The 10,930-nt window shown below is 51.5% G+C and overlaps 2 protein-coding genes across 6 annotated transcripts in view; both read right to left on the bottom strand.

The window, feature by feature from the left end:
* Nucleotides 1-55: 55 nt before the first annotated feature.
* Nucleotides 56-3,352, bottom strand: NPFF (neuropeptide FF-amide peptide precursor). The gene is made up of 3 exons (XM_084749724.1): nucleotides 690-3,352; nucleotides 336-457; nucleotides 56-245 (listed from the first exon to the last, which is right to left on the bottom strand). The coding sequence occupies exons 1-3, from the start codon at nucleotides 819-821 to the stop codon at nucleotides 143-145; spliced, it is 357 nt and encodes a 118-aa protein (XP_084605850.1). The 5' UTR covers nucleotides 822-3,352; the 3' UTR covers nucleotides 56-142.
* LOC311579268 (cyclic AMP-dependent transcription factor ATF-7) overlaps nucleotides 336-10,930 on the bottom strand; it is a 98,534-nt gene continuing 87,939 nt past the window's right edge. For 4 of the 5 annotated variants that reach the window (XM_084749646.1, XM_084749645.1, XM_084749647.1 and 1 more), the window contains exon 12: nucleotides 3,745-9,193. In XM_084749646.1, coding sequence (XP_084605772.1) covers nucleotides 8,979-9,193 — 215 coding nt within the window. In that variant the 3' untranslated portion in view covers nucleotides 3,745-8,978. Of the gene's footprint in view, nucleotides 458-3,744; nucleotides 9,194-10,930 lie in introns of those variants that run through there. The other variant, XR_014773101.1, reaches the window with a different exon arrangement.

Below are 10,930 nucleotides of genomic sequence, written 5' to 3'. Positions count from 1 at the left end.
GTGGAGGTGAAGGGGCTATAGCTACTGCCCTTGGGCTCCCAAACATTCCTTAAAGTCTTGTCCAAACATGGATTCATTTTATTTGGGGTTACACGTGGCACACGGGGTGACTTTGCATGCAGACATCTTACAGGGGATGATGCTACTTCTTCCCAAAGCGCTGAGGGGTGGCCAGGCTCCAGAACTCTTCCGCTTGGGGGCTCAGCTGCTCCTTACTCCAGGACCCCCAGGCATTCCTGCCAAACCTTAGGAGAGACTCACCCTTAGTTGGAGCTCGCTCCCTTCCCTAATTCCTCCTCTCCCTCCATCCTTCCCAGCCTCCTGTTGGAACTCACCTCTGGGGCTGAAACAGGAAGCCTGGGCTCCTACCAGTTCTCTTCCCGGCATGGAGGAGAAAGCGCAAGAGAGACCCAGGAGTCTGGGCATGTTGTGGTGGGTGGGGTCCCTTTTCTTCTTCCTGTGATGAGAGAGGCAGGGAGGGAGAAGGACAGTATCTTCCTGGACACTGAAGATGGTGGGGTGGAGTGGGGTGGGGCTTCTAGGGGCAACTTGCACAGGCTGAGAAGCCATTTCCCTCCCGCAGAAGACCTCATGAGGACCTAAGCAGTCCAGGAGCATCAAACCCTCAGTTTCAGCTGAGGGGGAAATGATGGGTGGGTGGGTGAGGAGGGCAGCAGGGCTTCACTCACTGAGAAGACCTGGTCTCTGCCCCAGCTCCCTGGCTCTTCAGTGTGGCCCCAGTCCAGCAGCAGCAGCAGCAGCACCAGCACAGCAGCCCGCTTGGAATCCATGCTGCCATCTGCCCCCCACTGGCACACCATCGCCCTCTTATACCTGCTGCCCCCACCCCCACCTCAGCAGCAGCCCGGGGGAAATCTAGACAGGCACTGGAAATGCATAGCTCTATTAAGAGCCACCTGGGACCCCCTCCCTTACCCCCCTGGGGACTTTGTGCTCTCAGCTTCCTACCTCCAGCCCAAGCCTAGAGTTACAGACTTTATTAGATGCATAAATCCTGTCTCTAGAGCTCGGGAACCATCATTAATTGCAGACAGCTTGTCAGAGCTAGGCCCTGGGGGAGCCTTACAGGAACCCCCAATCCTTCAACAGGTTGTAGGGCTAGAGCTGCTCTGTCAGGACCCAGCGGGAAGGAACTAGGGTGACCCAGCTTGGTGGGGTCTGCCACCCCTGCCTGGGTTGGGTGGTCAGGATCACAGCCCACCCCAATCCAATGCTTCTGGTGGGATTAAATGTGAGGTCGCTGTTCTAAGATTTACCTACAGACAGTTAGGTGAGATACAGGAGATGGTTTCTGGCGCCTGACTGAGCAGAGGTAGATAGTTCTACATTCTATGGACAGGCCCATCCTTCCTAGAGAGGACTGGTGAATAGGCCTCCACAGATGAAACTCTGCCGCCACCTTGTGGCCACTACTTGTCACTGCCAGGCCCAACCATTTCCTTTTTCAAGCCTTGTTACCTAGGATGACCTAAGGACGAGTACTTTGTGGGGTGGAGGGGCTGGACCCTTACATTGCTCCAGTTCCCTCGGGTCAGCACAGTCTCTACCTGTCTCTGGTTCTAATATACTACTGGGGCTGGTGACGGGTTCTGCTTTAGGGAGAGAATCCCTCCAGGTCAGGGAAGGATCCTTCCTCAACTCACAGGTGGCAGCGTGCCATGTCTCGAACCATGTCCAGGTCCTTCCACAGCCATGAGCAAAGCCAGCTACCCACACTCAGCCCTACTTTGCTCAGTGACGTATGGGAGCAATAAAATGAACTACTTCTTGGGAGAAAGATTATTTGGATTCCTTTTGTAGAAAAGCAGAGCTGGCGTTTTCCAAGTGTCAACCGTGATTACCTCTGCCTTCTTCCCACTCAGCCTGGGAACTCGCCACTTCCGGAGACGTTCCCTGGCCATGTTTCTCCTGATGATGCTGAGCGGGCTGAAGCCTCTTAGCGCCATCTGTCAGAGGTCTCGGAACAGCTCTCATTCCATGAGGAAAAGCACCTCACATATTTGAGGACTTGGTTATCCACATCCTTTTTGCTCGACAGGGAAGTATTTTACTGGAACCAACTTACATTTTAGGTTTGTAGGTAAGAGGTGTCTTTACATTTTAAAATCTGATTATTTACAGCTAGGCACAGTGGCACACACCTGTAATCCTATCACTTGAGAGGCATAGGCAGGCGGATCACTGGTCTACAAAGTGAGTCCAGGACAGGTAAAATAACACAGAGAAACCCTATATATTTACTGACACCTCCCCCACAACTGTGGTTCTCGGGACCAAATCCAGGGCCTTATGTTTGCTAGGTGAATTCTCTACCACAGAGTGCCACCCTCAGTTCTATATTGGGTTCTTTTTTGTTGTTTTTCAAGATAGGGTTTCTCTGTGTAGCCTTGGCTGTCCTGGACTTGCTTAGACCAGGCTGGCCTCAAACTCAACAGAGATCCAACTGCCTCTGCCTCCTGAGTGTCGGGATTACACGTATGCACCACAGTGTCCGACTTATATTTTCATTTTTTTAATTTCACGTCTGCACACACATGTACTCAAGTGCAGATGCCCGAGAAGGCTGGTCCAGGGCCAGAGCCTCTGGAGTTGGGAGTTCCAGTCGGCTGTGTGAGACCCTCCCCACCCCGCCCCCACAGAGCCTGTGTGGAGGTGAGAGAATACCTTGCCAGCTCTTTCCTCCTACATGTGGTCCAGAGATCAAACTCCGGCTTCAGACGTGGTAGTGAGCCCCTTTACTGCCGAGCCACCTCGCCAGCCCCGTATAGCAAGGACGACAACAGTGCTTCTATTTCCTAAGGAGGCTGAGTCTCTCACCAAACACCAACCTGGTCCATCTGTTCTACCTGCTCTGTCTGCTGCCTTTGGTCTGACTCACCGTACCCACTTTCAGTAGTATGCACGGACACAAGAAGGCTCCGTGGCTCACCTGTCCCTCTTCCTCACCCTCTGAGCGTTGCCTGCTCTGTGGGCTTTCATCTGCTTCTAAACAAAGTGGGCCTAGAACTTCCAGCATTTTTCCTCTTTTTAATTATGTATGTGTGTGGCAGGTGGGTGTTGTGCAAGTGAGTGCAGTGCCCATGGAGGCCAGAAGAGGGCAGCAGATTGCTTGGAGCTGGAGTCTGGTGGCTGTGAGCCAACAAACACGTATGTGGGAACCAAAGCTGGATCCTCTGCCAGCACAGAGAAGGACTGAGCCACCTCTCCAGCACTTCCTCCTCCTCTCTACAGTAAGCTTGATTCTGTCTTTGTGGTTTTTTTGAGACACAGTTTCTCTGTGTAGCCTTGGCTGTCCTGGACTCTCTTTGTAGACCAGACTGGCCTCAAACTCACAGTGTCCCCCCCCCCCCCCATCTCTGCCTCCCGAGTGCACCACCACGCCTGGCTTGTCTCTGTGTATCCCTCCAATGTCTTATTGTAGTAGGATCTTTTCTTCCTTTCAACTGTTGGAAGTGGGTGAGGACAGAACAGAGAAGAGGTTCCTAGTGTGCAGGCAGTCCCGTTCCCCACACATTTTCTCCCACCAGTGCTCCTGTGATGCCTTGTCTTTGCAGTGGTTCACAGATCTGAACACTGTGCCTTCTGTAACACCATGTGCCTTAGAGAAAGCAGACAGGAGAACACACTCTTCCTGTCCTAAGACGTGGAAGGGTGAGGATGGTCAGACACAGAAGCCAGTGGGCCCCACGGATCTGAGTAGGGAAACACCAAACGTACCAGGAATTCTCTTGACAGTTTAATGTTATATTTGCAGCATAAATAAGGCACAGTATACGTCAGGGCAAAGGACGGAGGGAGAAGGTCAGGCTGGGCGGTAACTGCTGAATAGCATGGGGGAAGGAAGGAGGGACAGTTAGGGAGAAGAGCTCAAAGCCCCTGCCTCAGCCCCGCCCCAGGAGGTTGTGAGAGCCTGCTCACAAGGGTCATGCTGAGTTGGGTGGAGGGAAGAGAGAGAAGACGGTTTTGTAACAAAACAGCCCATAGCACTGCACCCTCCCACCTGTCAGGTCTCCCACTGCAGCCTGAGGAGGCCCAGACTGGGTTGAGTTCCTTGCGGATGGAGAGGTATTGCTACATGTCAAAAATATATAGTTGAACAGAGATATATTCATAGATACACATGGCTTTCTTCTCAACAGATATTCTATGAGGATGTAGAAGGCTCTGCTGTGGGAGTGGAGGCTCATCTCCCTGCCTGCAAGAGATGTGTGTGTGTGTACAGAGAGGAACTGGACAACTAGGGCTCCGGCTGATTCTGTTGTTTGTTTTGAGACAGAGTCTCACAGCATAGCTCTTTAGTGGCCTACCTCTGTAGACCAGGCTGGCCTTGAATCTGCCTGCCTCTGCCTCCCAAGTGCTGGGATCAAAGGCGTGCGCCACCATTCCTGGTCTCCCTGCTGGCTCTTAATGTCACCAAGAATGCAGAACCAGTAGCCTGTAAGGAAATAGGGTAAGTCCTGCCCAGACTAAAGGAAAGAGTTTTAGAGCTAAGACTAGAAGGAAGACCAGCCTAGAGATTGAGATGAGTAATCTGGTGGTAGCTGTTTTTAATGAAGTGGAGGAAGAACTGGGGGAAATAAAAAGCCAGTTCTAAGGCAGAAGAGACGTTTAAAGTAACCCCTGTCATGCCAGATACTCCCAGCCTGCCCCCAGGGACTCTCCTACATTAGTGTGTACCCCAGCACAGCCTGCTTGGTCAGGCTCATCCTCAGGAGGTTGGGGTGGCCAAGAGCACATTTCCAGCATGCTGCAGGCGATGGTGCTGCTGACGTTGCTGAGCCTCTGCCCTGAGGAACTAGTGCTCAGGCTGCTCCACAGCTTCACTTCACCCTCCAGAGAGGGTGAGAGCCTGCCAGCTGCACACACCCCGCAGTGAGATAGAAACTCTCATGGACAAGGACACAGCAACCTTTGCCTGCCCTGTCCCCACCAGGGTAACAGTGAGGAGGGGGAATGGTCATTCCTGTGGGGTCACCACGCTGGCGGGAGCCAGGGGATGTTTCTGTGCGCATGCACGTGTACAGACACAAGCAGGGTTTTAAGGAGAATGGCTGGCTGGACTGCAGTGTGGGGGGGGCCTTCTGATAGGCTTAGGATCCCACCTGTCCTGTTCCCCACATCTCCCCCGTGGTCAAACATGTCTAAACAAAGTAGAAAGAGCTTATACACAAAGGCATGTGTGACATCGCTAGGAGACAAGTCTAACTATGATTTTTCCCCCCAAAGGACATATGTATTTCTTCTTGTGGTTACAATATTAATGAAAATGTAATCTGAGGAGGGGAAGAAAGTTAGCAAGGGGACAAAGTGGGCAGAGTAACCTCAAGAGTTAGCACCTTCAAGGAGCCTCTCAGGAGCCAGGGGAAGAAGTGTGTGTGTGTGCTGGGTAGTTCAGGCTATAGATAATGCAGGTTCCAGTGAGGCACTCCACCTCTCAGGACATGGGTGCTGGGGCAGGTCCTGAGGAGAGGGTAGAGGGGAGGCAGGCAGCAAGGTAAGGCTATCCAGCACAGCTCCCTTTAGTATGTGGTCTGGTGTGTACAGCCATGGACAGCAGTGGAGAAAGGAAGAAAGGAGCCACGCCCTTGCTGGTTCTGCCCGGTGCTGGGAGGCTTCTTAGCCTTCGAGACTCTGAACACGCTGTGCTATGGAGTGGGATCACTCAGTCCTAAGACATCAATCACCCTCTCAGCTCCTCTCGGTTAGGTAAGGCTCTGAGAAGGGCTCAGTGGACTCACATAAAACTACACAGAGCTGGGCAAGGATGAGTTAAAACTGGAGGGACACATCTACCCTGACCGATGCCAGACCACCACAGAAGCCACCAGAGCACTCAGGCCTCTCCCTGATGACCAAAGGGACTGAGATGTCGGAGAAAGAACTTAGAGCCTCATATTTTTAGAAAAGGATGAATGATCATACAGAAGTCTCAAATACACATAAATGAACTGAGGAATTGCATACAAGAGGGAACAAAAGAGTGGGTAAGTTGGAGGAGAAAGTCACAAATATGGAGTGAAATGTTAGCGAGGGCATTTGAACATGGAAAAGGAATCAAAGAGAAATGATCTAATGAAAACCCTCTTAGAAAAGAGTCCCCAAGAGATAAGATCATGCAGTTTTGGGATGGAGCATAAAGTCAGGACAATAGTATACTCAGACATATGCATATACATATATGTGTGTATACATACATACACACACATATATACACACATACATAAACATGAGCAGTATCTCCAACCAGTTTGGGGTATGCTCAAAAGAGCAGACAGACCTCCAAACCCATGGGGCAGGAGGAAGACCTGAGATCAATTGAAAAGGAATTAGTCAACTTGTTTAATGAAATTATGCCACAAAATTTCTTAAATCTAGAGACAGGAATTGATATCCAAATACTAGGAGCATCTAGAACCTCAAATAGACATGTCCAGAGACCCCTCTCTGACACACCACAGTCAGCGTCAAGAAGGGGTTCCTGACTCTGTGGTATTGCTCTGGTTCACATAAACCTGCAGGCCGCGGTCAGGGCTGTGAGCACTGGCAGCAACGACGCAGGTGGCAACGGTAAGGAGTCCGTGTAAGCAGCTGCTCTGCTCTCACAGTGAAACAGAGCCACGCAGAGGAGCCGGGGGTGCCCCTGGCCCTGCCCCCTCTCCAGCTGCTTCCCTCTGTGCTCCTGGGGGTGCCCTGCATCACTCAGGTCCCCAACACTAACTCCTGTTATAAAAACAAAGACTCCAGAGAAGCAGACATGAGGGTAACGGAGGTGAAAAAGAACCGCACAGACAGGAGACATGCAACACAGGCACACTGGTAGGGCACATATGACGTGACTTAAAAAATACTTGACAGGTGGGAGAAGAAAAATAGCCAAGGGTCTGTCAAGGCTCCTCAGGAGCCATAAACTCAACCGTGTTTTAGTGCGAGGCTGCTAGTGGGAAGTCAAGATGAGTTTTAAAAAGAGGAGGAGGAGGAAGAGGAAGAGGAGGAACAAAATTCATAAACAGGAAAAAAAAAATCCCAGGAAACAGCCATCTAAAAAATCCTGAGCTCAAAGTATGGCTGTGAGTTTCTAAAGCCAAGTGAAAGCCCTGGAGACGGTAACCTGCCCCTGACCATCTGCTGTGACATTTGCTAGCTTTGTTCCCTCAGGGCTATCCCTGCTGAGCCCCTGTGGAAGAGGACAACAAAGCCATCTCCTGGCTCTCACTGGGTGTGGCCTGTTTAGTAACTGGCTCTGAAGATGCAGCAGAGCCTGTCCCTGGATGGGTTCACTAGTCTAAATCATGTAAGGTACAACATTTTCTCATTCCTCTATGACAGTGAATTTTGGAAGACAAAATGAAAAAAAAAAAAAAGCAAGCAGTTATTCTGTATACTGAAGATGGAGGCAGAAAAGAGGACTCTTGTCTTGAGCAGATGGTAGAAGGCGGCTCTAGGACAGCGGGGAGGATTCTCTACTCAAGAGCTATTAAAGCTGACCCAGCTATCCACAGGCCTCTGGCTCTGCAAGTGCCTGAATAGCTTGGAGCCAAGGAAAGACAGGGGTGGTGGTGGTGGTGGTTATTTTTCTCCTTATAACCCACCAAATAAGGGCAGACAACAGCCACAGTCAGCAAACTCACAGACAGGCCACATCCTGATTATACATTTTCCTCTCCTCTCTCCACTCAAAAGCCACTCATGACCATGATGCTTCAGAGCCCTGGAGACTGTGTCATGGAGGATTAAAAACTAGTTGATAGAAATTTCAGGACTAGAGACACCTAGTGGCTGCGCTAGGAACCTGGTGAGAAAAGAGGGGAGTGGAGCGTGACAGACACTGGTGGGCTCAAGACACCTCAGATAGAAGCGGGAGGAGGAACAAGAGAACCAAAGAAAACAGCTCCAGTTTAACAGTCAGAGGAGGGCTAGCTACAGACGCTGCACTAGGGACAGGCCGTGACACGGAAGGGACAGGCAGGAGCACGGAGGCCCGAAGATGGTGTTCTGTAGACTTTGGCCAGGAAACTCTTGAATCGGTTAATCCAGTTAACGCGATGGAAGGAGTCTTAGACTAGGCTGTTCCTGTTGTCCTGATGAGTGGAACTGGAGGGTCAGAGGGCGACAGGGAAGCCCAGCTAGATCCCGGCTCTCTCCCTTTCATTGCCACTAACAATAAGGCCACAAGATGAGGTTCCCAAGGCACAGTGGGGAGGCAGGAAAGACCCCACTACTAGACTAAGGAAGCAAGAGGCAAAATGAGGTACCCAATAGATTTGGAAATGAAAAATGATTCAAACTCTCAGAGTTTTTCTTTGTCTGTGTTTGTTTTGGTAGCAGGTAGGATTAGGAGGGAAGCACATGGAGAGGCGGGAACGCTGCTACTTCATACATCACATGTGCTGCACGCTCAGGGCGTGAGTGTGCTCACTGCAGTTTAAGAACGGGAAGAGATAAATAAGCAGCTACTGGGAGACAAAGTCCTGAGTGCGTGGGGTGGCTGGGGATGGAACAGCAAGTAAAACGCCATCAAATCTAGTCTCCCTTTATCTGGCAGGAAGTGGCATGCTAGTAAGAAATAAGAAGGTAACAGCCACAGCTCAATGGGAGGAGAGGACACGGAGAAACCCCAACCTACAAGTGCAAGGGTTAGTGTTAAGAGACAGGCACACATGCATCAGGGCGGGGGTGATTGCTCGGACCATACGGAAAGGCCTTTGGCTGTAGGTACATAGAAACCCCACCCTTGAGGGATGATCTATGTGGCTTTGGGGCTCGCGGCCCGTAGTACAGGTGTCAAGCGTACATGATCACGTGGCTGAAGAGAAAAACCCCACATCTGTCCATACTCACAACACACAATTTCTTCCTCTCCCATATTGCCAAGTCCAAGGCAGGTGGGAGGGCTAAGATGATCTCTCTGGGCTCAGGCGGGCGAGCTCTGGCTGGGGACCTCTCCATCATGGGAGGCATCATCTGCCGGCAGACTGTGACTGTGGGGTCATGATCACATGGGACGGTATGGGCATGCTCAGTTCTGTCCTTTGGCTGGCCATCTGAGTGAGGACTGAGGTGGCCACAGCTTCAGCTGCAGATCGAACACTGAGGCCGTTGCTCGGGGCTGCTGAGCTGTGCTGAATCACTGGGGCTGGAGAGCCCGTTGGCTCTGAGCTTTCCTTGGGGCTTTCTGACAGGAAGGAGGGCAGACAGTAGAGAGCACGTGGTTGGAAAACAAGACAGAGGCCAGGCGTGGTGGCGCACGCCTTTAATCCCAGCACTCGGGAGGCAGAGGCAGGCAGATCGCTGTGAGTTCAAGGCCAGCCTGGTCTACAAAGTGGAGTCCAGGACAGTCAGGGCTACACAGAGAAACTCTGTCTCAAAAAAACAAAAACAAAAACAAAAAACATAACAAAACAAAACAAAAACACACACAGCCACACTACCCTCACCCTGACACACTATGCACACACAGCCACACTAGCCTCACCCTGACACACTATGCACACACAGCCACACTACCCTCACCCTGACACACTATCCACACACAGTCACACTAGCCTCACCCTGACACACTATCCACACACAGTCACACTAGCCTCACCCTGACACACTATCCACACACAGCCACACTACCCTCACCCTGACACACTATCCACACACAGTCACACTAGCCTCACCCTGACACGCTATCCACACACAGCCACACTAGCCTCACCCTGACACACTATCCACACACAGTCACACTACCCTCACCCTGACACACTATGCACACACAGTCACACTAGCCTCACCCTGACACACTATCCACACACAGTCACACTAGCCTCACCCTGACACACTATCCACACACAGCCACACTAACCTCACCCTGACACACTATCCACACACAGTCACACTAGCCTCACCCTGACACACTATGCACACACAGTCACACTAGCCTCACCCTGACACACTATCCACACACAGTCACACTAGCCTCACCCTGACACACTATGCACACACAGTCACACTAGCCTCACCCTGACACACTATGCACACAGTCACACTAGCCTCACCCTGACACACTATCCACACACAGTCACACTAGCCTCACCCTGACACACTATGCACACACAGTCACACTAGCCTCACCCTGACACGCTATCCACACACAGCCACACTAGCCTCACCCTGACACACTATGCACACACAGTCACACTAGCCTCACCCTGACACACTATCCACACTAGCCTCACCCTGACACACTATCCACACTAGCCTCACCCTGACACACTATCCACACACAGCCACACTACCCTCACCCTGACACACTATGCACACACAGTCACACTAGCCTCACCCTGACACACTATCCACACACAGCCACACTACCCTCACCCTGACACACTATGCACACACAGTCACACTAGCCTCACCCTGACACACTATCCACACACAGTCACACTAGCCTCACCCTGACACACTATCCACACACAGCCACACTAGCCTCACCCTGACACACTATCCACACACAGTCACACTAGCCTCACCCTGACACACTATCCACACACAGTCACACTAGCCTCACCCTGACACACTATCCACACACAGCCACACTAGCCTCACCCTGACACACTATGCACACACAGTCACACTAGCCTCACCCTGACACGCTATCCACACACAGTCATACTAACCTCACCCTGACACACTATGCACACACAGTCACACTACCCTCACCCTGACACGCTATCCACACACAGTCATACTAACCTCACCCTGACACACTATGCACACACAGTCACACTAGCCTCACCCTGACACACTATCCACACACAGTCATACTAACCTCACCCTGACACACTATGCACACACAGTCACACTACCCTCACCCTGACACGCTATCCACACACAGTCACACTAGCCTCACCCTGACACGCTATCC

The sequence above is a fragment of the Acomys minous genome (genome assembly GCF_964271855.1).
Source record: "Acomys minous genome assembly, chromosome: 12".
Taxonomy (NCBI): domain Eukaryota; kingdom Metazoa; phylum Chordata; class Mammalia; order Rodentia; family Muridae; genus Acomys; species Acomys minous.
This window is presented reverse-complemented; position numbering and strand designations above follow the sequence as displayed.

Coding starts and splice junctions, on each gene's coding strand:
- NPFF (XM_084749724.1), bottom strand. CDS start 821: ATGGTGTGCCAGTGGGGGGCAGATGGCAGCATGGATTCCAAGCGGGCT. Junction 458..689: donor GCAGAGACCAGGTCTTCTCA/GTGAGTGAAGCC, acceptor CTCTCATCACAG/GAAGAAGAAAAGGGACCCCA. Junction 246..335: donor TTCCTGTTTCAGCCCCAGAG/GTGAGTTCCAAC, acceptor GTCTCTCCTAAG/GTTTGGCAGGAATGCCTGGG.